At 49.9% G+C, this 27,901-nt stretch overlaps 1 protein-coding gene across 1 annotated transcript in view; it reads left to right on the top strand.

The window, feature by feature from the left end:
• Positions 1-27,901, top strand: part of CEP41 (centrosomal protein 41) — a 91,555-nt gene that overhangs the window by 29,868 nt on the left and 33,786 nt on the right. The window contains exons 5-6 of the mRNA XM_069765371.1: positions 24,659-24,734; positions 25,262-25,418. Of these exons, the coding sequence (XP_069621472.1) occupies positions 24,659-24,734; positions 25,262-25,418 (233 nt within the window). The remainder of the gene's footprint in view (positions 1-24,658; positions 24,735-25,261; positions 25,419-27,901) is intronic.

Here is a 27,901-nt window from a genome sequence, read left to right as displayed (position 1 = left end):
GCTCTGCCCCTTCCCCTCTTCCTCGTGCGGGCATTCTCCTGCCCGACTAGCTCCTCCTATAATCTAGGCGAGCTCCGCCCACCGGCGCCGTCTTGGTCCCCCGGTGATTTGCGGACAGCCCGCCTGCTCCCCCCAAATCCAGCGCTAGACAGATACGCTGGACTTGAGTCTCCCAGCAATTTTCTCCTGGTGGCCATTTTTGGTGGGGGATTCAGCGCTGATTCTTCTGCAGGACCCACTCTAACTTTGCAGCCCCTACAGCCGGGATGCTACAAGATGTCTGCCGTGAGTAGCTCTGCACTGCAGACTGACACTCTCCTCTGCCCTCCCGTCCCCTAACCTTCTCGTATTCTCCTCAGGGGCCCGTTTGTCATGTCTAATTCTAAAGGAGGTCGCTCTCGTCCTCCTACTTCTTCCCTCTACTTTCTCTGCTATAGTCAAACACTTTGTGTGTTCGTCTTGTAACTGCAAGCTTCCCCCAGGTCAGTCCTCTCCTCTCTGTCAGGCCTGCAGCAACCCCATTATGCCCACCATCCAGGGTCCCCCCTTTGCTCCGCTTGAGAGTGAAGACCCCACTCCAGGTTGGGCTTCCTCTCTGTTACAATCGGTAGCGGATCTGACACAGGTGTCCCAGACCCTTGTGTCCGTGCCTGATCGGTTACCCCTGCAGACTCCCGCAGTAGCCAGCGGGTCGCAGGAAGCTCCATCCGAGCCTTCCACTATAGGCCGCAAAAGATCCAGACAGGAGCGCCGGTCTGAGTCTTCTTCCCGTTCCATTTTGCCCCACGGCCCTTCTCTGCAATCGGCTTCCCCCCGGTCCTCCTCCCCTGAGTCAGGCGAGGCGTTCTCTGATGCGCCTTCGGAGGATAATTTGGATCTGGATTTGAACCAAATCGCTTACATGCGTGATATGGTTCAGAGTCTCATTGGAGCGATCAATCAGACCTGTGGCATCAAAGATTCCTCTACGGAACCCACAGATCAGGCAGTTTCATTTAGACGGTATAAACCACCTCCCAAGGCCTTTGCTCCTCATCCTGAATTCGATGAACTTCTGGCCAGAGAAAGAGAGAATCAGACCAGACGTTTTCAGAGGAAAGCGCCTTGGCATCTTATATCCCTTTTCTTTGGATCTCATCGCCAACTGGACTTTTTCGCCCTCTGTCGATCCTCCAGTCTCTAGACTTTCCATCAACACAGTCCTTCCGCTGTCTGGAGGCGCGTCTCTGAAAGATTCCAACGACTGGATTATTGAATCCTTTGCGAAGTCGGCTTTCGAAGCGGCCGCGTCTTCCCTATGCCCGGCCTTTGCTTCCACCTGGGTTTCGAAGTCTGTATCTGAATGGGCCAATCAACTCCGTCAGGGCATTCTGGCTGGAGCTCCACCAGAGCAGCTGGCGGAACTCGCCATCCAGATTTCTCACGCGGGGGAGTATTTGGTTTCCGCTTCCCTGGATGCCGCGTCTTGTGCTGCTCAGGTGTCCAGTAATGTTGTTACCATACGTCGCACCATTTGGCTCAAGGCCTGGCAAGTGGATCTATCATCAAAAAAGCCCCTTACCAGCCTGCCTTTTCAAGGTTCCAAGCTGGACCAAATTATTAAGGACGCCACCGGGGGCACAAGTTCCCTTCTTCCCCAGTCTAAACCTCGCCGTCCTCCTCCTAGGCAGCAATTTCGGTCCTTTCAGCCCTTTTGTCATTTTGCGGCATCAGAATCCTTTTCCCAACAGCAGAGGCCACAGGCACGTCAAGAGAAGAAGGTGGTAGCCTTTAGACCCACTCCTTCCTGGCATTCTCGCTACTCCCAAGGTAGATCCTCCAGGTCTAGGCCTGGAAGACCCACCTCGGCATGACTCGCGAAAAGACGCCAGCCCACGGCAGTCTTCTCTTCTTCAGAGATGTCTGGATCTCCTCAGTAGAGGACGCTTTGGTCAGGGAAGTTGTATCCTCAGGATACAAAATAGAGTTTGTTTCACAGCCACGGGATCATTTCTTCGAAACCTGTCCTCCAAGAGATCCTGCTCTAGTTCCGGGTTTCTTCGCAGCCATCGCTTCTCTCCTCAAATCCGGGCTAATCGGTCCCGTCCCAGAAAAAAGAACGGTTCACAGGTTTCTATTCAAATCTTTTTGCGGTACCGAAAAAAGACGGCAAAGTTCGTCCCATTCTGGATCTGAAATTGCCGAACAAGAGGGTTCGTCTCAGACATTTCAGGAGGGAATCCCTTCGTTCAATAATTGCTTCCATGGAGGCTCAGGAATTTCTGTGCTCCATAAACAACCAGGACACCTACCTCCATGTCCCGATATTCCCGGGACATCACTGATTCCTGCGTTTTGCAGTACTTCAGGAGCATTTTCGTCGCCCTGCCATTTGGTCTCGCAACCGCTCCCAGGGTTTTTCACGAAGATCATGGCAGCGCTGCTAGCCATCTTGAGGGTCAGGGGCCTGGTTCTTTTTCCATACCTCGATGACGTTCGCATCAAGGCTCGTCCTTTTCTCAGGCTCACGAAAGTCTGTCCATCATCCTCGACACTCTAGCCCATTTCAGGTGGCTTGTCAACAGGAAGAAATCCTGTCTTGTTCCTTCTCAGCGCCTCGTTTTTCTGGGCATGCTCTTCGGCACTCATCAGACCAGAGTCTTTCTTCCCGAAGACAAGAGATCCATCCTTCGGAAGGGTTCACTTTCTCCAGGGTCCTCGGCTTCCCTCCCTCCGATCGGCCATGAAAGGTCTGGGGAGGATGGTGGCAACATTGGAAGCGATTCCCTTCGCCCAGTTTTACTCAAGACCTCTTCAGCAGGCTATTCTATCACAGCGGGACAATTCTGTCTTCTCCCTGGATCGTCCGATTCGGCTTTCTCCCCGGGTCAAACGGTCCCTCATCTGGTGGCTGACGTCACCTCTCATCTCCCAGGGCAGGTCTTTCCTACCAGTTCACTGGCAGGTGGTGAAGACGGATGCCAGCCTTCTCGGCTGGGGTGCGGTGTTTCGTCACCTGACTGTTCAGGGTCGCTGGTCGGCTCAGGAGTCATTTCTGCTGATAAATGTCCTCGATATTTGTGCCATCTTTCTGTCTCTTCTTCACTGGGAAAGGATTCTCAAGGGTCTGCCAATTCGAATCCAGACAGACAATGCCACAGCAGTGGTATATGTCAACCACCAGGGGGGGACTCGGAGCTCTCTGGCCTCGGCCGACGTATCCAAGATCCTCATTTGGGCAAAGGCAATGGTCCCGGTGATATCTGTGCTGCATATCCCCGGCGTGGACAATTGGGCCGCCGACTTCCTCAACCGTGAGGGCCTCGCGGCAGGGGAATGGTCCTTGCATCAGGAGGTCTTCCATCAGATTTGTCTTCGATGGGGGACTCAGGATGTGGACCTCACGGCATCCCGAATCAACAGGAAGGTCCCTCGGTTCGTCTCCAGGTCCCGCGATCCTCTCACAGTGGGCGTCGATGCTCTGGCCATTCCTTGGTTGCAATTCGTGCTCCCCTATCTTTTTCCACCCCTTTCCCTGCTTCCCAAGGTGTTGAAAAAGATCAAGGCAGAAGGGGTGCCGGTCATTCTGATCTCCCCGGATTGGCCCAAGAGATCTTGGTTTGCAGAGATAGTCAATCTTCTCGCGGACGCCCCCCCGGCGGCTTCCAGACAGGCCCAATCTGCTGTCTCATAGTCTGATCTGCCTCCCGAATTCTTGATCGCTCAGTTTCAGCGTGGCTGTTGAGACCGCAGTTCTAAGAGCGTCCGGCCTTTCGGATCGGGTGATTCATACTATGATCCAGGCTAGGAAGCCTTCGTCTTCCAGGATCTACTATCGTACCTGGACGGCTTCCGTACTGGATGCGGGCCTTGCCCTTTAGTTCCCATCTATCCTCTTCCAGAAGACGTTATCTTCTCAGCCACAGGTTAAGACCTTCCTTCAGGGAGTAGCCCATGCTGTTCATCCGTACAGGGCTCCTGTGGCTTCATGGGATCTTAATCTTGTGCTGGAGGTTCTGAGAGGTTCCCCCTTTGAGCCTATCAGGGAGGTCTCCCTGTCAGTTCTATCTTGGAAGGTGGGTTTTCTTGTGGCCATCACCTCTATCCAACGCGTTTCCGAGTTGGCGGCCCTTTCTTGCCGACCTCCTTACCTGGTTATCCACCAGGGCAAGGTGGTCCTGAGGCCTCCGCCTTCCTTCCTAAGGTGGTTTCTACCTTTCACCTCAACGAGGACATCGTTCTACCTTCCTTTTGTCCTTTTGTCTTTGAACAAACTGGACCTCATCAGGGCTGTGAGGATCTACCTGGCTAGAACGGCCTCTTTCCGGAAGATGGATTCTCTTTTCTTCATTCCTGAGGGCACGCATAGAGGCCTGCCGTCTTCCAAGGCGACTGTTGCTCTCTGGATCAGAATGGCAATTTTGGAGGCTTAGCGGGTCAAAAACAGAGTGCCCCCTCCCGGGATTAAGGCTCACTCTACCCGGGCAGTCGGCGACTCCTGGGCGGTGCACCACAGGGCGCCCGCCCTACAGCTTTGCAAAGTGGCAACCTGGTCTTCCATCCACACGTTCACCAAATTTTACAAGGTCCATACCTACGCTTCGGCGGACGCCAGCCTAGGCAGAAGGATCTTGCAGGCGGCAATGGTGAGTCATCTGACCTGATGGAAGTCTGTTTTTCCCTCCCCAGGGATTGCTTTGGGACGTCCCATGGTTTTTGTGTCCCCCAATGAGGTGATAGAGAAAACAGGATTTTTTGGTTGCTTACCGTAAAATGTTTCTCGGAGGCTTCATTGGGGGACACAGCAACCTCCCATATTATTCAGTTCTCGGTTGTTCTGTGTTCTATGACTGTTCTCATGTTTACAGTTCTTATGTTTACAGTTCTCATGTTTGTGGTGGTGTTCTTTCAACCTTGTTTTTTCTCCTACTGCTTTCTCACTAACTGAAGCTCATAATGCCAGTTGGTGGGGTGTACACTGCAGATGAGGAGCTAACTTTTTTTGTGCATAGTGTCAGCCTCCTAGTGGCAGCAGCATGCACCCCATGGTTTCTGTGTCCCCCAATGATGGCTCCGAGAAACAGATTTTACGGTAAGCAACCAAAAATCCTGTTTTTGTGTACGTAAAAAAAAACGGACAGACGGATCCGTCGCCGTCCGTCGTTTGCTCGAATGGAAGCCTATGGGCACCAGATCCATCAAATGACTGAATCTGGCAACGGATTTTTTTTTTTTAACTGAGCGTTCTCTGATTTATTTAGCCAGATCCGCTAGTCGGATCCATCAAAAAAACGAATCCGTCACATCAGTTTTTCACAATCTGCAATGGATCCGTCACGCCAACGGATTGTGACTGACAGCAAAAAACTGATGTGTGAAAGTGGCCTAAGAACTTAGAGGCAGGTGTTTAGTTAGCAAATACGCTCTTGTTCTGCCGCACAATGATCAGGCTGTGACTCTCCTGCTTCTTTTTGCCTGACATCAATAGAAGAGCTCCTTCTCTACTGGTCTGCTCTGTCGACGGAACATCTGGGCCAATATCATGCCGATTCACAGCCAGCTCCCTTCTGTGCTAGGCCTCCTTTGCAGGTCCTGGTGATTCCTGCACAGGGAAAACCAATTCTGGTGAGAGCTATGATCCGTGTCCGTATGTGACATCTGTGTGACATCCATATATCTGTCTGTGTGAGACGTACCAGTGCCTGGGAACAAGCGGTACTGGGAACTCTACTGCCAGGGCTGTGGAGTCGGTAAGCCAAACCTCCGACTCCTCAACTTCAATGACACCGACTCCAACTCCACCAAAATAGGCTACGAGTCCGACTCAACAGCCCTGCTTTTGAGCTAGTACAGCCATTAGGCTTGGTTCCCATTGCGTTAATGGGAAAGCGCTAACGGACAGCGTTGCACGGCGAAATTAACGCCGTGCAACGCGTCCGTTAGCGCGCCCATTCACGGCAATGGGAACGCGCAGCACTAGCGCGTGCCATGTTCGGCACGCGCTAGCGACGCGCCGGTGTTTCCTGGCGCGCCGCGGACGCTGCTTGCAGATTGGGGATGTGCGAGAGCGGGGACGTTACCGCGACCCCGGGACGCGGCCCCATTAAAAACATTGCGTTAGTGCAATCCGTTTAGCGTTAGCGGGTTGCGCTAACGCAGTGTGACCCTAGCCTAAGTCAACTAGGGAATGATGCAAGTTTTTCACACCTGGATTTGGGGATCCTCTGCCATTCATCCTTGCAGATCCTCTCCAGTTCCGTCAGGTTGGATGGTGAATGCTGGTGCACAGCCATTTTCAGGTCTCTCCAGGGATGCTCAATTGGGTTTAGGTCAGGGCTCTGGCTGGGCCAGTCAAGAATGGTCACAGGGTTCTTCCTTTGTTATTTTAGCTGTATGCTTAGGGTCATTGGCTTGTTGGAAGGTGAACCTTCGGCCATGTCTGAGGTCCAGAGCACTCTGGAAGAGGTTTTCATCCAGGATATCTCTGTACATGGCCACATTCATGTTTCCTTCAATAATAGCCAGTCCTGTCCCTGCAGCTGAAAAACACACCCATAGCATGATGCTGCGACCACCATGTTTCACTGATTGTATTGGGCAGGTGATGAGCAGTGTCTGGTTTCCTCCACACATACCTCTTAGAATCATCACCAAAAAGGTCTATCTTCGTCTCATCAGACCAGAGACTTTTTTTTCTCATAGTCTGGGAGTCCTTCATGTGGTTTTTAGCAAACTCGATGCGGGCTTTCTTATGTCTTGCACTGAGGAGAGGCTATAAAGGCCCGACTGGTGGAGGGCTGCAGTGATAGCTGACTTTGTGGAACTTTCTCCCATCTCCCTACTGCATCTCTGGAGCTCAGCCACAGTGATCTTGGGGCTCTTCTTTACCTCTCTCACCAAGGCTCTTCTCCCATGGTTGCTCAGTTTGGCTGGACTGCCAGGTCTAGGAAGACTTCTGGTGCGCCCAAACTTCTTCCATTTTAAGGATTATGTAGGCCACTCTGCTCTTGGGAACCATGAGTACTGCAGAAATCCTTTGGTAACCTTGGCCAAATCTGTGCCTTGCCACAAATCTGTCTCTGAGCTCCTTGGCCAGTTCCTTTGACCTCATGATTCTCATTTGGTCTGACATGCACTGTGAGCTTGTGAGGTCTTATATAGACAGTGTGCCTTTGCAAATCAAGTCCTATCAGTTTAATTAAACACCGCTGGTCTCCAATGAAGGAGTAGAACCATCTCAAGGAGGATCACAAGGAAATGGACAGCATGTGACTTAAATATGAGTGTCTGAGCAAAGGGTCTGAATACTTATGACCATGTGATATTTCAGTTTTTCTTTTTTAATAAATTTGCAAAATATTCTACATTTCTGTTTTTTTCAGTCAAGATGGGGTGCAGAGTGTACATTAATGAGAAAAAAAACTTTTTTGAATTTACTAAATAGCTGCAATGAAACTGAAAAATTTAAAAGGGGTATGAATATTTTCCGTACCCACTTTACCTAGGGAACAAGAACCCTCCTTAAGTGCTATTTCCTCAGCGCACACAATCTACCTATACTAAAATTTACATGCACATGGAGTATGCATGTTGCGCAACAATAGGAAAAACCTGCAGTAACTAGGGGTTTGGAGGCCAATTTTATCACTATTTTTTTTTTTTTTTTTTTTTAATACAGAAAAGCAGCTCAATCGCCTATTGAAGTCCATTACAAACTTTCAAAACTTTCTAAGCTGGCAATAATGATGAAAAATAAAATATGAAAGTTTTGTTACAGTTTAAAGGAGTTGACCATTTTAACAAATGTGTTGGGAACATGATATTTGTGGCATGAACTAATGTTAAAGGAAAATTATCCTCCAGTTTAAAAACCCCTCACCTGGAAAAACTGTTTTCCAGTTGGAGGAAGGTGATGTACAGGTCTTATTTCATGGTCCTCCACCAAATGCTATATTAAAGAGGTTGTCCACTATATGAGCATTGATATCCTATCCTTAGGATAGGTCATCAATGTCTGATTGGTCGGGGTCAGCTGTTCTGTGTTGGCGGCCAGAGCTGGCCGTCTTCTGATAGTGGCCGTAGCTTGGTACTACACATCTGCCTCCTCTTCAAATCAAAAGCAGAAGACAGCCAGCTCTGCAATTGAGCACTTCTGGCCAGCGTCTGCCACCAAGAGCAGCAGATCGGCTGAGGTGTCGGACCCCAAACAAACAGACATTGATGATCTATTAGGATAGGTCATCCTAAGGATACGTCATCTATGCTAAAGTAGTGGACAACCTCTTTAAGAAGAGGAACCAAATGATTTAGGTTGCACCAACATGTGCAGGAGGAGAACCTGTAATACTGTACTTAGATTAGTAAGTGCTACAAAATCATGATCTGGACATATTTGTTAAAGTAATGGAAAAAGTGGCCAACCCCTTTTTAAGAGTCGGAATCTAAATGTAATACCTATGGTGTTATAAGTAGTGTTGAGCGATGCCTTCCGATATCTGAAAGTATCGGATAGGATCGGCCGATATTCAAAAAATATCGGATATCGCCGATACCGATACCCGATCCCAATGCAAGTCAATGGGACCAAAATATCGGAATTAAAATAAACCCTTTCTTTCCTTGTAGGTTCATTCTACATGAAGGAAAACAACTAAGAATAATGCAGGATGTATTTGGGGAGGTGGCGGAGACATTAAAGTCATAGAGGTTTAGCCCAATCAAATAGAATAGCATGTTTTGTTTTGTTTTTTTAAAGACGTTCGGAGTGACAAAGATATTGACTATGTAAATTTTTTTTTTTATTTTGTCAGATATTGTTGTTTTACTATTCCACGCCCTTCCCCTTCTTTTTTTTTTTTTTTTACTTTTCCCACACTTTCATCTTCATCATCATCATCATCAGCATCTTTGACATCAACTTCTTCTTCACCTTATTCATCTTCTTCTTCATCCTTTACCTTTTTTTTTTTTTTAATACATTCTTCATATTCATTTTATTCAACTATTATTATTCTTCCTATTCTACATATTCATTTTATTCAACTGTTATTATTCTTCCTATTCTATTTCTTCATCATATTCTCATTTGTGACAGGCATTCCCGTAGTTGTTATCTATAAAAGTTGGAAGATTACACCTTCCGTTCTGCCAGTCACAAAAGTTACATTTGTCCGCGTTCAGTTTGGCCTGCAGCATCAGGCTTTATCCAGGGGCCCCACGAGGAGGAACGGACTCACCCCCATACACTGCTTAGTCTTCTTCTGCATATAATTTAGATAATATCTTTTGCTCTGATATTAAGTGTTATGCTAATGTTCTTCTGCTCTTTGTTCTGCAGCCTCTTGTTCTTCTGCTTCTCGGTCTTCCATGTCGTCGTCTCCAGTGTCGTCGTCTCCAGTGTCGTCGTCTCCGCCGTCGTCGTCTCCGCCGTCGTCGTCATCGGGGTGGTCTTCCGGGTCGTCGACGTTGGGGTTTTCAACTTGGAAATGTAGCAGAAGGTACAAGAAGGCTGAGAAAATGCCAAGAACCAGCTGATGGAACTGGAACTCGGATGGCTACCCGAAGGTTCAAGAGCCTATGGAACTACCGAGGACCAGCTGACGTTACTGGAACCCGGTTACTAAGCAGGAGGTACCCGTGCCTGAAAGCACTACCAAGGACCACCTGACGTTGGTGGAACTTGGATACCCAGAAGGAGGCACCTAAGCCAAAGGCTCTGCCCGGAACCAGCTGACGGTACTGGAACCAGGATGGGGAGCAGAAGGTACAAGAGCAAAAGACACTGCCGAGAACCAGCTGACGGTGCTGGAACCAGGTGGTGGACCCGAAGGGCCACAGTAGAGGAGAGAACAGCTAGGCCGCGAGGCAGCCGCAGTTACCGAACCCCAACAGTCCTACAGGGGGAGCTGGGCCTACTGGCACTACAGAACCAGCCTTGACTACCAATTCATGCAGCCCACATAGGAAGCTCCTAAACTGGAGGCACCCTGGAGTTGGCTAACTCGACCGCAACACGACGGGGCAAGCATAGGCGTCTCAGCGAGCTTGACACAACCCGGAAACAGCTGACGGTGCTGAAACCAGGTTTGGCACGAGGGAGTACCTGTGACAAAAATACTGCCGAGAACCAGCTGGCGGTGCTGGAACCCGGATGCGTTGCCCCAGTGTGCAAGAGCCAATGGCACGACCGAGGACCAGCTGACGGTGCTGGAACCCGGTTACTAAGCTGTAGGTGCCCGCGCTTAAAAGCACTACCAAGGACCGCCTGGCGTTGGCGGAACTCGGATACCCAGGAGGAGGCACCTAAGCCAAAGGCTCGGCCCGGAACCAGCTGACGGTGCTGGAACCAGGTGGTGGACCCGAAGGCCCACAGGAGAGGAGAGAACAGCTAGGCCGCGAGGCAGCCGCAGTTACCGAACCCCAACAGTCCTACAGGGGGAGCTGGGCCTACTGGCACTACAGAACCAGCCTTGACTACCAATTCATGCAGCCCACATAGGAAGCTCCTAAACTGGAGGCACCCTGGAGTTGGCTAACTCGACCGCAACACGACGGGGCAACGTATAGGTGTCTCAGCGAGTTTGACACAACCCGGAAACAGCTGACGGTGCTGAAACCAGGTTTGGCACGAGGGAGTACCCGTGACAAAAACACTGCCGAGAACCAGCTGGCGGTGCTGGAAACCGGATGCGTTGCCCCAGTGTGCAAGAGCCAATGGCACGACTGAGGACCAGCTGACGGTGCTGGAACCCGGTTACTAAGCTGTAGGTGCCCGCGCTTAAAAGCACTACCAAGGACCGCCTGGCGTTGGCGGAACTCGGATACCCAGGAGGAGGCACCTAAGCCAAAGGCTCGGCCCGGAACCAGCTGACGGTGCTGGAACCAGGTGGTGGACCCGAAGGCCCACAGGAGAGGAGAGAACAGCTAGGCCGCGAGGCAGCCGCAGTTACCGAACCCCAACAGTCCTACAGGGGGAGCTGGGCCTACTGGCACTACAGAACCAGCCTTGACTACCAATTCATGCAGCCCACATAGGAAGCTCCTAAACTGGAGGCACCCTGGAGTTGGCTAACTCGACCGCAACACGACGGGGCAACGCATAGGTGTCTCAGTGAGTTTGACAGTACCCGGAAACAGCTGACGGTGCTGGAACCAGGCTGGGCACGAGGGAGTACCCGTGACAAAAACACTGCCGAGAACCAGCTGGCGGTGCTGGAACCCAGATGCGTTGCCTATTAAAGATTGTCTTCCTAGAGCCCCAACTAGCGGTGCTGGAGCAAAGGGTAAGCAGGGGGAGCAGAGTGTAGGCCGAAGCCTGCACTGGAGGCAGCTTTGTGTCTGCGTTGCGTTTGCAGGACACTTTGCCGGCTACACAGTGGGGGAACAGCTGGCGTTGCTGAACCCCACTAACACAATGGCGAGTGTTTTTCTCTGTGCAGCTAGCACTTGCGGGCAAAAACTAGCGATATTAGAGCCCGTGGTGAAGCAGGAGGAGGAGGAGAGGAGCAGAGTGTAGGCCGAAGCCTAGTTGAACCAATTTCAAAGGAAACCTTTAACCCCCCCTCAGTTGTTACAAAGTACAAGAGACACACCTTGTGCAGTATTAATGCTGCACAAGTGAAAGGTTGCTCTATTAATTTGTCTACTTGCACACGCTGAATGAAAGACGTACACAATTTAGCCCATTCTACAGTCAAACTGTAGTGGATGCGTGACTTGGCTTTTTAAGGAGACGCAGCACAGGTGTCCCAAATAACGCCTTGGTGCTTGGCGCAGCTTCATGAGCGTTGTTATTTGCTGTACAGGAGTCTGCGCTCTTGTTATCCCTTGGCAATGCCCTGTTAGCGCTGCCCGTCTTATGACCTCATTTCATGTTGGCCGGTGCGGTTAACGATGGCTATAAATCCCAGACCCACAGTGCCTTTTCATAAAGTCACACTGCGGTGCTGGGATTCGTGGCCTTGAGCAGTAAATATTTTGGCCGCTCACACACGTCCTTGCACCTGCTTCAGACTGGGCGGCCTCTGCTGATCCCTTCTCGCATGCCGCGGCCATGAGGCTGCACAGTGTGAAGAAGGCGGAAGGAGATGAGTGACGACAGGCGAACATATGCACTGCTCGTGCCCATAAACCACACCCTCGCTGACAAAATAAATAAGAAACCGAGGGGCGTTGTTTGGAGCAGGGCGGACGCACAGGCGCAGCCAGCTAACAAATGATGTCAAAAGACGGGAAGTGCTACCAAGGGTGGTGCTGCGTATCATTAGAAAGGAAAGTCACACCTCAGGGACAGTGGAATGGTCTCAATGAGACACATTTAGTACGTGTTTAATTAAACGTGGGCAAGGAGAAAAAGTCAGCCACCTTGTACAAATGCAGCAGTACTGCTGTACAAGGTGGCTGTTATACATAGAAACACCTGGGGGTGGGGGGCAGGCTTCCTTCAATTTCAGTTCATGTGCCTGCGAGGCGTTTGCAGGTCACGTTGCCGGCTACACAGCAGGGGAACAGCTGGCGTTGCTGAACCCCACTAACACATTGGCTGGTGTTTTTCTCTGTGCAGCTAGCACTTCCGGGCCAAAACTAGCGGTGTTTGAGCCCAGGGGCAGCAGCAGGAGGAGAGGAGCAGAGTGTAGGCCGAAGCCTGCACTGGTGGCAGCTTTTGGTCGGTTGTGCCAGCGTGGCTTGTGCTGGACACGATGCCGGCTACACAGCAGGGGAACAGCTGGCGGTGCTGAACCCCACTAACACATTGGCTGGTGTTTTTCTCTGTGCAGCTAGCACTTTAGGGCAAAAACTAGCGGTGTTAGAGCCCAGGGTCAGCAGGAGGAGGAGAGGAGCAGAGTGTAGGCCGAAGCCTAGTTGAACCAATTTCAAAGGTAACCTTTAACCCCCCCCTCAGGTGTTGCAAGGTACAAGAGCCACACCTTGAACAGCATTAATGCTGCACAAGTCAAAGGTTGCTCTCTTAATTTTGCTCCTTGCACACGCTGAATAAAACACGTACACTATTTAGCCCATTATACTGTCAAACAGTAGTGGAGGCGTGACTTTTCTTTTGAAGAAGACGCAGCACAGGTGTCAAAATTTACACCTAGGTGCTGGGCGCAGATTCCTTACCGTTGTTATTTGCAGTACAGGAGACTGCGCTCTTGTGTTATCCCTTGGCAATACCCTGTTAGTGCAGGTCGTCTTATGACCTCATTTCATGTTGGCTGGTGCGGTTAACGATGGCCATAAATCCCAGACCCACAGTGCCTTTTCATAAAGTCACACTGCGGTGCTGGGATTCGTGGCCTTGTGCATTAAATCTGTTCGCCGCTCACACATGTCCTTACACCTGCTTCAGACTGGGCGGCCTCAGCTGATCCCTTATCGCCTGCCACGGCCATGAGGCCGCACAGTCTGAAGAAGGCGGAAGGAGGGGAGTGAAGACAGGCGAACATATGCACTGCTCGTGCCCATCAATCACACCCTCGCAGTCAAAATATATGAGACAACGAGGGGCGTTGTCGGGCAGGGCGGACGCACAGGCACAGCCAGCCAACCAATGATGTCAGAAGACAGGCAGCGCTAACAATGGGGGTGCTGCGTGTCATTAAAAAGGAAAGTCACACCTCAGGGACAGTGGAATGGTCTCAATGAGACACATTTTGTGCGTGTTGAGTTCCATGTGGGCAAGGAGAAAAAGTCAGCCACCTTGTACAAATGCAGCAGTACTGCTGTACAAGGTGGCTGTTATACATAGAAACACCTGGGGGTGGGGGGCAGGCTCCCTTCAATTTCAGTTCATGTGCCTGCGTGGCGTTTGCAGGACATGTTGCCGGCTACACAGCAGGGGAACAGCTGGCGGTGCTGAACCCCACTAACACATTTTCTGGTGTTTTTCTCTGTGCAGCTAGCACTTCCGGGCAAAAACTAGCGGTGTTTGAGCCCAGGGTCAGCAGGGGGAGGAGAGGAGCAAAGTGTAGGCCGAAGCCTGCACTGGTGGCAGCTTTTGGTCGGTTGTGCCAGCGTGGCTTGTGCTGGACACGATGCCGGCTACACAGCAGGGGAACAGCTAGCGGTGCTAAACCCCACTAACACATTGGCTGGTGTTTTTCTCTGTGCAGCTAGCACTTCCAGGCTACAACTGGCGGTGTTATAGCCCAGGGTCAGCAGGAGGAGGAGAGGAGTAGAGTGTAGGCCGAAGCCTGCACTGGTGGCAGCTTTTGGTCTGTTGTGCCAGCATGGCTTGTGCTGGACACGATGCCGGCTACACAGCAGGGGAACAGCTGGCGGTGCTGAACCCCACTGACACAATGGTGGGTGTTTTTCTCTGTGCAGCCAGCACTTCCGGGCCCCAACTGGCGTAGTTAGAGCCCAGGGTCTGCAGGAGGAGCAGAGTGTAGGCCGAAGCCTAATTGAACCAATTTCAAAGGTAACCTTTAACCCACCCTCAGGTGTTACAATGTTGAAGAGCCACACCTTGTGCAGCAGTAAAACTCCACAAGTTAAAGGTTGCTCTTTAAGTTTTGCTAATTGCACACGCAGAATGAAAGACGTACACAATTTAGCCCATTGAACAGTAGAACTGTATTGGAGGCGTGACTTGTCTTTTTAAGGAGACGCAGCACAGGTGCACATAAATAACGCCTTGGTGCTGGGCGCAGCCTCCTGAGCGTTGCTATTTGCTGTACAGGAGTCTGCGCTATTGTGATTCCTTGGCCATGCACTGTGAGCGCTGCCTGTCTTCTCACCTCATTTCATGTTGGCCGGTGCGGTTAGCAATGGCCATGAATCCCAGACCCGCAGTGTGTTTTCAAAAAACCACACTGCGTGGCTGGGATTCGTGCCCTTGTGCAGTAAATATGTTTGCCACTCACACATGTCCTTACACCTGCTTCAGACTGGGCGGCCTCAGCTGATCCCTTATCGCCTACCACGGCCATGAGGCCGCACAGTCTGAAGAAGGCGGAAGGAGATGAGTTAAGACAGGCGAACATATGCACTGCACATGCCCATCAATCACACCCTTGCAGCCAAAATATGAGACAACGAGGGGGGTTGTGTCGGGCAGGGCGGACGCACAGGCACAGGCAGCCAACCAATGATGTCAGAAGACGGGCAGCGCTACCAAGGGTGGTGCTGCGTACCATTAGAAAGGAAAGTCACACCTCAGGGACAGTGGAATGGTCTCAATGAGACACATTTTGTACGTGTTGAGTTCCACGTTGGCAATGAGAAAAAGTCAGCCACCTTGTACAAATACAGCATTACTGCTGTACAAGGTAGCTGTTATACATAGAAACACCTTGGGGTGGGTGGCAGGGTCCCTTTAATTTCAGTTCATGTGCCTGCGTGGCGTTTGCAGGTCATGTTGCCGACTACACAGCAGGGGAACAGCTGGCGGTGCTGAACCCCACTGACACATTAGCTAGTGTTTTTTCTGTGTAGACAACACTTCCAGGTGGCAACTGACAGTGTTGAAACCCAGGGAATCAAAGAGGAGCAGAGTGTAGGCCGAAGCCTGCAGTGGAGCAAGTTGAAAGGGAACCTTTAACCCCCCCCCCCCCCCCTCCCAGGCATTTGTTGCTGAAAGAGCCATCTTGTACAGCAGTAATACTGCACATGGAAAATGGTGGCTCCGAAAATTATGCTCCTTGCAAACGCTGAAGTACACACTCATATAATGTGTCCCCTCACACCGTCAAACCGTCCCGGAAGTGGGACTTTCCTTTGTAATGTGACACAGCACAGCCGTCATTCCAACCCCTTGGTGCCGTGCGCCACCTCCTCAACGTTGTTTGGTTCTGTCACGGAGCCCGCGCTGTAATGTTATCCCTTGGCCATGCACAGTTAGCGGTGCCCATCTTCTGACATCATTTAGGTGTCAGGCTGGCAGTGCCTGTGCCTCCAAGCTGCCCGAGATCCAACCTCGCAGTGTCATCTAATGTAATCCCACTGCGGGCCAGGGATCCATGGGCATGCGCAGTGCATATCATCGCCTCTCGCTCACCTCCTTCCTGCTTCTTCAGAATGTGCGGCGTCACGGCCGTGGCATGCTATTAGGGATCAGCTGACGCCGCCTAGTCTGAAGAAGCGTGAAGAAGGGGAGTGAGAGGCTAGTATATGCACTGCGCATGGCCATGGATACCAGGCCCACTGTGTGATCACATTAGACGACACTGCGAGGTGGGATTTCGGGCAGCGTGGACGCACAGGCGCAGCCAGGACGACAACAAATGATGTCAGAGGACGGGCAGCGCAAACTGTGCATGGCCAAGGGATAACATAACAGCGCAGGGTCCATGACGGAATCAGACAACGCTAAGGAGGCAGCGCACGGTGCCAAGGGGGTAGCAATGACGGCTGTGCTGAGTCACATTACAAAGGAAAGTCCCACCTCCGGGACGGTTGGACGGTGTGAGGGGACACATTACATGAGTGTGTAGTTCAGCGTTTGCAAGGAGCATAATTTCAAGAGCGACCTTTTCCTTGTGCAGTATTAGTGCTGCACAAGGTGGCTCTTTCAGTAACAAACGCTTGGGGGGGGGAGGGGGGGGGAACAGGTCCCCTTACATTTTAGTTGTGCCAGCATGGCGGTCGCATGACACGTTGCTGGATACACAGCTGGGGATCAGCTGACGTTACTGAACCCCAATAACAGAGGAGCGACTGACTGTGCAGACAGCACTTCCAGGCACCAACTGGCGGTGTTAGAGCCCAGGGACAGCAGGAGGAGCAGATTGGAGGTATTGCCGCACACACAGCTGGGGATCAGCTGACGTTACTGAACCCCAATAACAGAGGAGCGACTGTTGACTGTGCAGACAGCACTTCCAGGCACCAACTGGCGGTGTTAGAGCCCAGGGACAGCAGGAGGAGCAGAGGAACAGAGTGTAGGCCGAAGCCTGATTGGAGCAAGTTGAAAGGGAACCTTTAACCCCCCCCCCAAGACGTTTGTAGCTGAAAGAGCCATCTTGTGCAGCACTAAGGATGCAAAAGGAAAAGGTTGCTCTTTTAATTATGCTCCTTGCAAACACAGAAGTAAACACTAAAAATGTGTCCCCTTATATCGTTAAACCGTCCCGGAGGTGCAAATTTCCTTCGTAATGGGACACAGCACAGCTGTCATTCCTATCCCCTTGGTGCCGTGCGCTGCCTCCTCAGCGTTGTTTTAAGCTGTCACGGAGCCTGCGCTGTTCTGTTATCCCTTGGCCATGCCCAATTAGCGCTGCCTGTCTTCTGACATAATTTGGTGTCAGGCTGTCAGTGCCTGTGCGTCCACGCTGCTCCAGATCCCACCTCGCAGTGTCGTCTAACGTAATCCCACTGCGGGCCTTGGATCCATGGGCGTGCACAGTGCATATCCTCGACTCTCACTCCCCTCCTTCCCTCTTCTTCAGACTGTGCGGTGTCACGGCCGTGGCATGCTATTAGGGATCAGCTGACGGCGCACAGTCTAAAGAAGGCGGAGGGAGATGAGCGAGAGCCCGAGGGGAAGATATGCACTGCGCATGCCCATGGATCCCAGGCCCGCAGTGTGATTCAATCAGAAGACACTGCGAGGCGGGATCTCGGGCAGCGCGGCCGCACAGGCGCAGACAGCCTGACACCAAATTATGTCAGAAGACAGGCAGCGCAAATAGGGCATGCCCAAGGGATAACAGAACAGCGCAGGCTCCGTGACAGCTTAAAACAACGCTGAGGAGGCAGCGCATGGCACCAAGGGGGTAGGAATGACGGCTGTGCTGCGTCACATTACGAAGGAAAGTCCCAGCTCCGGGACTGTATAACGGTATCCGTGAACACATTTTATAAGTGTTAAGTTCTGCGTGTGCAAGGAGCTAAACTAAAAGAGCTACCTTTTCCTTGTGCAGCATTACTGCTGCACAAGATGGCTCTTTCAGTAACAAACGACGGGGGGGGGGACAGGTTCCCTTACATTTAGGTTGTTGTGCCAGCGTGGCGGTCGCAGGACACATTGCCGGCTACACAGCTGGGGATCAGCTGACTTTACTGAAACCCAATAACACTGGGTCGTATGTTTTTACTGTGCAGCCTGCACTTCTGAGCCGCAACTGGCGGTGTTGGAGCCCAGGAATAGCAGTTCAGGTGGTAGAAAAATGAACACAGCAGGAGACCTGGATGACACCCAATTACTTAATCAGGCAGAGGAGTGGCAAATTCCTGCGAGATCCAGGCCTGGTTCATTTTCAGGAAAGTAAGCCGGTCAACGTTATCGGAGGATAGTCGCATGCGACGGTCTGTTAGTACACCACCTGCGGCACTAAAGACACGTTCCGATAAGACACTAGCCGCAGGGCAAGTCAGCACCTCCAATGCATACTGGCTTAGCTCTGGCCATGTATCCAGCTTAGAGACCCAAAACTTGAACGGGGAAGAGCCGTCTGGGAGTACAGTAAGAGGGCAAGCCATGTAGTCTGTCACCATCTGACGGAACCGTTGCCTCCTGCTGACTGGAGCCGCCGGTGATGGTGTAGACATTTGGGGCGGGCACACAAAAGTGTGCCAGAGTTGTGCCATACTGGGCTTGCCTTGGGCAGAGGCACTGCTTCTGCTCCCTCTTTGGGCAGAGCCTCCCCCACTGCCTCGACGCACTGAGCTGCTTTGTAAAGCACTAGCAGCACTCCTCTCAGTTGGACTGGAGAAGATGATGGAATTCACCAGTGTGTCGTGGTACTCCCGCAATTTACGCTCCCGGGTCAACGCTGGGATGAGGTTTTGGATGTTGTCCCGGTAGCGAGGATCGAGGAGGGTGAACACCCAATAATCAGGCATGTTGAGAATGTGGTCGATGCGGCGGTCGTTTCTCAGGCACTGCAGCATGAAATCCACCATGTGCTGCAGACTGCCAACTGGCCCAGAAACGCTGTCCCCTGCTTGAGACATGATCTCTGCCCGCTCGTCATCACCCCACCCTCGCTGTACACACTAACCACTGGACAATTGTGTCGCTCCCTCCTCTGGACGGAGCTCTTCCTCCTCCATTGACTCCTCCTCATCCTCCTCACAAAGTGGCCCCTGCGTACCCCTTTGTGAGGAACCACGTGGCGCTGACTCTCCAGAAGCTGATGGAAAAGGTGACTCCTCATCCTCCACCTCTTCCACAACATCATCCCTTAACCCTTGCAAAGTTTGCTGAAGCAGGCAGATAAGGGGGACAGTCATGCTGACTAGTGCATCATCTGCACTTGCCATCCGCGTGGAATAATCAAAAGGACGCAAAACCTGGCAGACGTCCTTCATAGTGGCCCTCTCTGTGGTTGTGAAGTCTGATCGGCGCTGACTGCGACTTCTTTGCGCCTGATGCAGCTGGTACTCCATAACTGCTTGCTGCTGCTCACACAACCGCTCCAACATATGTAACGTGGAATTCCACCGGGTAGGTAGGTCACATATGATGCGGTGTTCCGGAAGGCGGAATCGGCGCTGCAGAGCAGCAATGCGGGATCTTGCCAAGCTGGAACGCCGCAAGTGAGCACACTCTAGGCGGACCTTGTGCAGCAGGGCATCAAGATCCGGATAGTCCCTCAGAAAACTCTGCACAACCAAATTGAGCACATGTGCCAGACATGGGATGTGAGTGAGGTTGCCAAGGGCCAAAGCTGCCACCAGATTTCGGCCATTGTCACACACTACCATGCCTGGCTGGAGATTCGCTGGCAGTAACCACACATCGCTCTCCTGCTTGATGGCATTCCAGAGCTCCTGCGCTGTGTGGCTTCGATTCCCCAATGAAACTAGTTTCAAGACGGCCTGCTGACGTTTGGCCACGGCTGTGCTCATGTCGGTCATAGGTAAACGTTCACGGGTCCATGTGGAGGTGGACTGTGACGGCTCCTGCAGAGATGATTTTGAGGAACTTGTGTAAGAGGAGGAGTCAATGCGTACAGACTGGATTCCTGCAATCCTTGGAGTGGGCAGGACACGTCCTGCGCCACTCGCACGATCTGTACCTGGCTCAACAACATTAACCCAATGGGCAGTGAGGGAAACGTATCGCCCCTGTCCATGCTGACTGGTCCACGCATCGGTGGTGAGGTGGACCTTGCTACTGACGGCGTTCAGTAGCGCATGTTTTATGCTTCCCTCAACATGCCTGTGCAGGGCAGGGACAGCTTGCCTGCTGAAGTAAAAGCGGCTGGGCACCTTGTACTGTGGGACTGCCAATGCCATCAAGTCACGGAAGCTGTCAGTCTCCACCAGCCTGAATGAGAGCATTTCCAGGGACAACAGTTTGGCAATGCCTGCATTCAGAGCCTGTGCTCGGGGGTGGTTGGCCGAGAATGCCCCCCTTTTCTCCCATGCCTGTACTACCGATGGCTGTAGAGTAGACTAGGAGTGTGAGGATGACTGGGAAGGTGGTGCTGTGGGTGGAATTACACAAGGTCTCTGGACAACAGTGCCAGAGGTTCTTCCATGGCGATCCTGGGAGGAAGCCAAACCAGCTGTGCGTGAGCTGGAGGAAGAGGCAACACGAGCTGAAGAGGTGGTAGCTGCCGCTGTTGGTTGGCCTACATCTTCAGTGTGTTTCTGTAACTCCACCGCGTGCCTGTTCCGCACATGTTTCCACATATTTGTGGTATTGAGGTTGCTGACATTTTTCCCTCTTTTTACTTTCTGATGACACAGCTTGCATTTGACAAAACAAATGTCATCTGCAACTGTGTCAAAAAAGGACCAGGCACTGCAAGTCTTGGGAGCGCCCTTTTTGGCTTTGGAAAGAGACAGGCTCCTAACGGGTGCCAAAGTGGAGGCTACAGGCTCCGCAGTCTTCCCCCTCCCTCTCCCTCTTTGGCCCGTAAGGGGAATCTCTTCCTCAGAGCTGCTCCCACCACCTTCCTGTTCCTCACGCCACGATGGGTCAACGACCTCATCATCTCCACTACCCTCTGCCACCAACTGCTCCTCCTGGGTAGTCTCGGCAGCACAGTACGCACCAGAAAGCGGCACCTGAGTTTCATCATGAGATGCGTACTGCGCTGTGGTCACCGGAGGCACTGGCCCACCCGCCTCTTCAGAGTCAGAGAGACAAAGCTGTTGGGCATCACTGCACACTGCCTCTTCTTCCATTTCTCCAATGCTGCTTGGCTGGCCCCCTGTTTCCAAGCCAAGAGATTCAGAGAACAGAAGTAGAGACGGCTCCTGTCCTGGGCTCTCTGACTGCCTGGCCAATTTGGCAGGTGGTGAAGAGACAGAAGGCTGCTCTCCAGTGCTCTGTGCCTGAGAGGATGTAGCACTAACTGAAGTCGATGCCGAGGCGTTAGCTGCCATCCACCCGACAACGGCTTCAATTTGGTCTTCACGCAGCAGCGGTGCACGGCGCTCTCCGACAAAGCTGCGCATGAAGGACTGTTCCCTGCTGAAACTGAGTGACGACGAGTCACCGGTGCCCGCAGCAGGCACAGAATCACCACGTCCTCTCCCTGCTCCTCGCCCACGCCCACGTGCCTTACTCCCTGCCCTCTTCATCTTGGTTGACAGATAAAGATAAGCAGAAAAGTACTAAAGGTACTGTCACACTAGACGATATCGCTAGTGATCCGTGACGTTGCAGCGTCCTCGCTAGCGATATCGTCCAGTGTGACAGGCAGCAGCGATCAGGCCCCTGCTGGGAGATCGCTGGTCGGGGAAGAAAGTCCAGAACTTTATTTCGTCGCTGGACTCCCCGTAGACATCGCTGAATCGGCGTGTGTGACACCGATTCAGCGATGTCTACACTGGTAACCAGGGTAAACATCGGGTAACTAAGCGCAGGGCCGCGCTTAGTAACCCGATGTTTACCCTGGTTACCAGCGTAAAAAAACAACCAGTACATACTTACATTCAGCTGTCTGTCCCTTGCCGTCTGGTTCCTGCACTGACTGCTGGCCGTAAAGTGAAAGCAGAGCACAGCCACAGCGGTGAGTCACCGCTGTGTGACTCACTGCTGTGCTGTACTTTCACTTTATGGCCAGCAGTCAGTGCAGGAACCAGACGGCAAGGGACAGACAGCTGAATGTAAGTATGTACTGTTTGTTTTTTTACGCTGGTAACCAGGGTAAACATCGGGTTACTAAGCGCGGCCCTGCGCTTAGTTACCCGATGTTTACCCTGGTTACCGGGGACCTCGGGATCGTTGGTCGCTGGAGACCTGTCTGTGTGACAGCTCTCCAGCGACCAAACAGCGATGCTGCAGCGATCCGGATCGTTGTCGGTATCGCTGCAGCGTCGCTAAGTGTGACGGTACCTTAAGGCCTTAGTGTGCTTATTCCTGAAATGCTCCTCCTAACAGGTGTAAGAAACACTAATGTTGTAAAGTGTGGACTAAACTTTATTATTTTTCAAATGTGGCCTACACAAGTGTTAAGTTGTGTGTGGTGAACTTTCCTTTTTTTTTTTTGTTTCTGCAGATCGGACTACAGAGCAAGTTTAACTCACACGGGGACCGTGCAGACAGCCGTAAACGGCGCTGCAAGGCCCAAAAACCCTCCTCTAGGTTATCCTATGTAGTGTTTTTCCACTATTTAGCTGGAGACGGGTGGAAAGACACTAATAGGAATTTTTTTTTAAAAATTTTAAACAGGCTGCACTATTTGAAAAAAAGTAAATTTTTTTTCAAGGTATGAGGCAGTAACGCACCCTGAGCTGAATCCAACCGGCTATGGCTGCACACAGACTACAGGGCGAGCTGCGCTCACACAGAGACCGTGCAGACAGCCGTAAACGGCGCTGCAAGGCCCAAAAAAACCCCTCTAGGTTATCCTATGTAGTGTTTTTCCACAATTTAGCTGGAGACGGGTGGAAAAACACTAATAGGAAATTTGAGAAAAAATGTGCAGCAGGGCTGCACTATGAGCAAAAAAGGACAACTGTGTGAGGCAGTGTGAACCCCCCCCTGAGCTGAATACAACCGGGTATATGGTTGCACACAGACTACAGAGTGAGCTGCACACACACACACACAGAGACCTTGCAGAACGCTGTTAAAACAGCGCTGCAAGGCAAGAGCAAGGTGAACAGTGAAGAACACACAGCGTTTTGCTAAATTAGCCTTGGGAAAGGAAAATAAAGCAATTAGCTATCTCAACTGGCCCTCAGTTAGAACACAGCGTCCTGTCCCTAACTGAAATCACAGCAGAGTGAGCGCAAAATGGCGGCAGCGTTTTTTATAGTGCAGAGTGACATCATTTCAGCAGCCAATCACAGCCTTGCCAGTAGTTACATGCCCACCATGCTAAACAGGATGTGCCCACACTTCCAATCATTCCTCATTGGCTGCTGCGTTCAGTTTGAATTCTGGGAACTTCCGATTCCGGTATCCGATACGCGGGAGGTATCGGAATTCGGTATCGGAATTCCGATACCGCAAATATTGGCCAATACCCGATACTTGCGGTATCGGAATGCTCAACACTAGTTATAAGTATACAGTACATTTAAAGGGAGTTTATCAATGCAAAATGACATTAAAAAGTAAGAAAGAACATCTCCATTTATGTTCAAATAAAATTGATATATCTTTAGTTGTAAAATCTTTGTGCTAGATAACAAAAAACCTTCTTAAAAGGGGGTGTCTTATCTTATTAAATGGTACTCGTAAAAGCAAACAACTTTGCAATTTACCTCTTATAAAAATCAATGGGAATTTTAATGGTTTAATAATTGTTGCATAGGTTATCGACCATTCCTGCAGTCTAGTATTGATGACTGAGCATGCTTTATGTTTACAAAGTCTTTTAATAGAGCTTGTAATTGCTGATCTAATTATCCCTAGCCTGCAAAGGGTATGTGCTCACGTCGCAAAACTGCCTTAAGTGATGAACATAATGCACAGCAATGTAAAAACGACTTGCTGTGCACATGTTCAGTCTCTTAATACTTTATTTAACTGCTTTAACATTCAGAAATGGTTAAAAGAAGTTCGTTCATGGGGCATCGATTCAAAGCTGCCCGCTCTTTATAGATGGATGTATAGGGAACCGCATCAGGAAAAGGACAACCAGCTTTTTCCTGAAGTGGATTTGCCTAGGAATACCTTGGCGGTTCTGCCGGTGTCTTAAAACGTTGTGTGCACATTACTTTGAGGGAATTCTGACTAGACCGGTTCCTAGTGGAGCACCATCATTTACATATTAGGGTGTATAGAAGCCTGTCTGAAAAAAAAAATGGAATTGTTTAAATATGTTAGGCTGACCTTACGTGTAAGACTGTATATGACCACCTTGATTCTCTGGTAGTTCTCCAAGGTACCGACCACTGCATATGCCCCCTAAATCACTGATGGACTTGGCACTGAAAAGAACTATATATCACTGTAGACTAAAACTTGTTTTGTTCTTGGTTCCTCTTGGTTAACATTATCAAAAATATAGAAATGTAGTCTCTCGCCATAAAAAGTCACACCCTTCATAGTGTGCACACTTCTAGGCTACGCGGTAAGGTCAACTGGTAGAAGACCACTTTGTTGGCACGGCTTTTTTTGCTTGCGCCCATACGATAAATCGAGGTGTCTTGCGTTGCATGATTACTATGCCTGATTAGTTTGTTAGATTCAAGTATATTATTGGATTTTATATAATATGCCAGGTTTATATCAGGTAGGCTTACCTAGTCCGGGCTTTAACTTAAAAGCTAAATTAAAATAGGTGTCATGTCCATATTGGATTCTAAAGAATCTGTGTTGTGTGTTCAGGTCCTTCAAGTGGCATCTGTATCGGATGAGAGCGAGCCGGCTGACATTACGAGCGAGGAGCTGCTGAGGCTGGAAGGTAATGAATATTTCACTGCTCTGTATTGAGTATCCGGCACCTGATTCTCTTCATGACAGATGTTAAGAATCCGACTCATTGTCCCCTAGCATTGTATTCTCGGCTTTCTTTTGTAGCTGTCATTGCTAACTTCAATTTATAGCAATTTCACGCAGGAAATATTTATAAATATCCCTTCCCCCCCCACCCATGAAACCTTTCCGTGGCCCCTAAAGTCGCATACCTGATTACCTTTCTAAAAACCTATTACAATCCAGTGATATTTAGTCTGAAGGGAAATTTGTGGTTGTTGTGTTGCAGTTTTGCAAAATATGAATTATATAAGGTTCTTGAGTATTAAAATGAGTGCAGCCAAAATTACAGAGAGTATCAGCTCTCATTTACAGGTTTTCTAATTGACACTCCCAGAGTTCCCCCACTAATGATATTTATTATCTGGTGCCTACGAGAAATCTTTTTTTGCATATGTTTTAATATTAAAATATTTAAAAAATAAAAATCTATTTTTCGATATCACTGTTACTTAGGGAGTCATTCTGTCATGTCAGAAGTTGATACAGAACTTGCAACTGACCGGAGTAATGGAAAAGGAAGTCCCGACGATGTCCCTTTAAGTCCAGTCCAGTTAATTGACACCATAGGAGGAGGAGACTGCGTTAACTCTGCCAGATCTACGCTGCAGAGGTGAGTAATGGTTGTAGATTTCTGTGTGTTATACAGGGTAATGAACTCACTACTTTACCCAGAAAATTGCTGTAAATTCTAAAAGAAACGATCGGTCGTACTGAAACTTGGACTGCACATACTTTGGTTCATGAGAGGTGAAAGTGCAATGAACCACAGTGACGAGAAACCTCCTCATGCTGAGTGGTCTCGCTGACTGGTCGACCCTCTGGTCGTCTCTGCTGCGAGATAGACTTCTTGGATGCCTTTCTGTGTGTAGGTAGTTTACAGCGACATGTAAAGGCTCGTGCACCCCTGGTCACAATTACTGTTATTGTGAACAGTTAAAGGGAACCTGTCAGGTCCCCCAATCCAGCAGCATTCAGCAATGTGTGATTAGACTTCCTCCCTAACCAGCCCTGTATGACATGAAATAAATGCTTTAAAAACTCATTTATAACCTCTGCTTTTTCTCTGCTAATAAAGGCTCTGACTAGTTGATTGGACATTAGTTTCCCAGTCAGCCCTCTTTCCATGTTTTCATGCCCATATGGGTATGATTACATAATTTGCATAAGCCGGCCTCATCGCCAACTCATGCAAGTCTGTGCACTTGTTCTGCTCATTCCAGCAGTGTCACTGCGTCTCTGAAGTCGGGTGTACGCTTTTAGGCTTCAGAGACGCGAACTGCACATGTTTAGAAGATGGCTTTCATGCATGCACAGTGCTTGTCTCTGAAGCCTGTGTTTGCGTGGGTTTTTTCCTCTGGGTTCTCCGGTTTCTTTCTACACTCCAAAGACATACTGATGGGAAATATAGCTTGTGAGCCCCATTGGGGACCGTGCCAATAATGTCTGTAAAGCGCTGCAGAATTATGGCGCTATATAAGGAAAGCATAATTAATAAGGCTGTGTTTTCAATGGCGTTCTGTAATGACCATCATTGAATCTTCAACAGACTTTGCACCACCTGTGATTGTTAGAGGCAGGTCATAGCTGTAACAAACAATCATTATTTGCTGGATATGGGGAGGGCTAACCCTGTGAGCCGCTCCATAGACCCCCCACATATACGGTGGATGTCCGTAAGGGTATAACCCCTTTCCAATGTTGGGTGTAATAGTACGCCCACGTCGGAATCCCTCCGGCACCGAGCCCACATCTTTCCCGGCACATGTCAGCTGTTTTGAACAGCTGACATGTGCCTCTACAGCTGCAGGTGGAAGCATGATCCACCCGTGGCTGTTAACCTTTTAAATGCCGCTTTCAATCTCCGACAGTGGCATTTAACTTGCACTCACCGGAAGCGCAACAGAAATCCCGCCCATCGGTGACCCTGTCACGTAATCACGGGTCACCAAAAATGGAGACTCTAAGAGTCTTGAAAAATGGCTCCTTTTTTATATATACCAAAGTTTGGATTTTTTTTTTCACCACTTAGATAAAAAAAGAACCTAGACATGTTTGGGGTCTATGAACATGTAATGACCTGGAGAATCGTAATGGCTGGTCAGTTTAGTGAACATGATGAAACAAAACAAACAAACAAAAACCCTGTGGAATTACACTTTTTTTTGCAATTTCACTGCACTTGGAATTTTTTTTCCTGTTTTCCAGTGCACAATATATTAAAACCAATGGTGTTGTTCAAAAGTACAACTCGTCCTGCAAAAAACAAGCCCTCACATGGCCATTTTGACCAAAAAAAAAAAAAAAACGTTTGGCTCTGGGAAGAAGGGGAGCAAAAAACTAAAATGCAAAAACAAAAATACCTCTGGCCATGAAGGGGTTAAGCTCATTCGAGCTAAAACATCACACAGGATCACAAAGAGTTCATTTTACTGGATGTGCTACCTCATGCGCCATATTTTTTTTATTTTTTATTATTAATAAATGACTGATACAGTTATAGATACAGGTCCCACCTCTGGGAACGCCATGATGGAATCTTCCTTTGTTGGTATTCCTGGGAAGACCAGTCATGAGCTTGGCTTCATAAGAGACTGTGATTCTGCACAGTATATACAATGCGCAGATTTAAGTTCTCTATGAAAACTAGCATAAAAAAGTTCTAAACAGGCTTTTTAAAGGTATTAGCTAGGCATCATAGAAGATCCAGCTCCATGGAATAAACACTTTATTTAGTGATCAAATATAAATCCAGCAGTGAGGGTAATAACATGTCAAAGCTAAAAGACAGATGCAAAGTCCATAGTTCGGTGGTCTGATGATCGCCCCATCTTTTAGCTATCACATGCTATGTTTTTACCATCACTAGTTGGTTTATATTCGTTCACTAAAGTGACGACAGTGAGCTGGTCCTTTTCTTCTTTGATTACCGTAAATAAGTATGTGCAATCTATGGAATTCTAAAAATATTTAACCCATATGGTAAATGTAAATGGGGAAAAAAAAAAAAATTATACTAAAATGTTGCGTATACCCAAAAATGACTACCGTCGATCACCACACAGAAAAGCAAGTCCCCGTGAAGCCCCATTGACA

Source organism: Ranitomeya imitator, chromosome 4 (assembly GCF_032444005.1).
Source record: "Ranitomeya imitator isolate aRanImi1 chromosome 4, aRanImi1.pri, whole genome shotgun sequence".
In the NCBI taxonomy this organism is placed as follows: Eukaryota; Metazoa; Chordata; class Amphibia; order Anura; family Dendrobatidae; genus Ranitomeya; species Ranitomeya imitator.
Note: the sequence above shows the minus strand (reverse complement) of the source record. Positions and strands in the feature narration are given on the sequence as shown.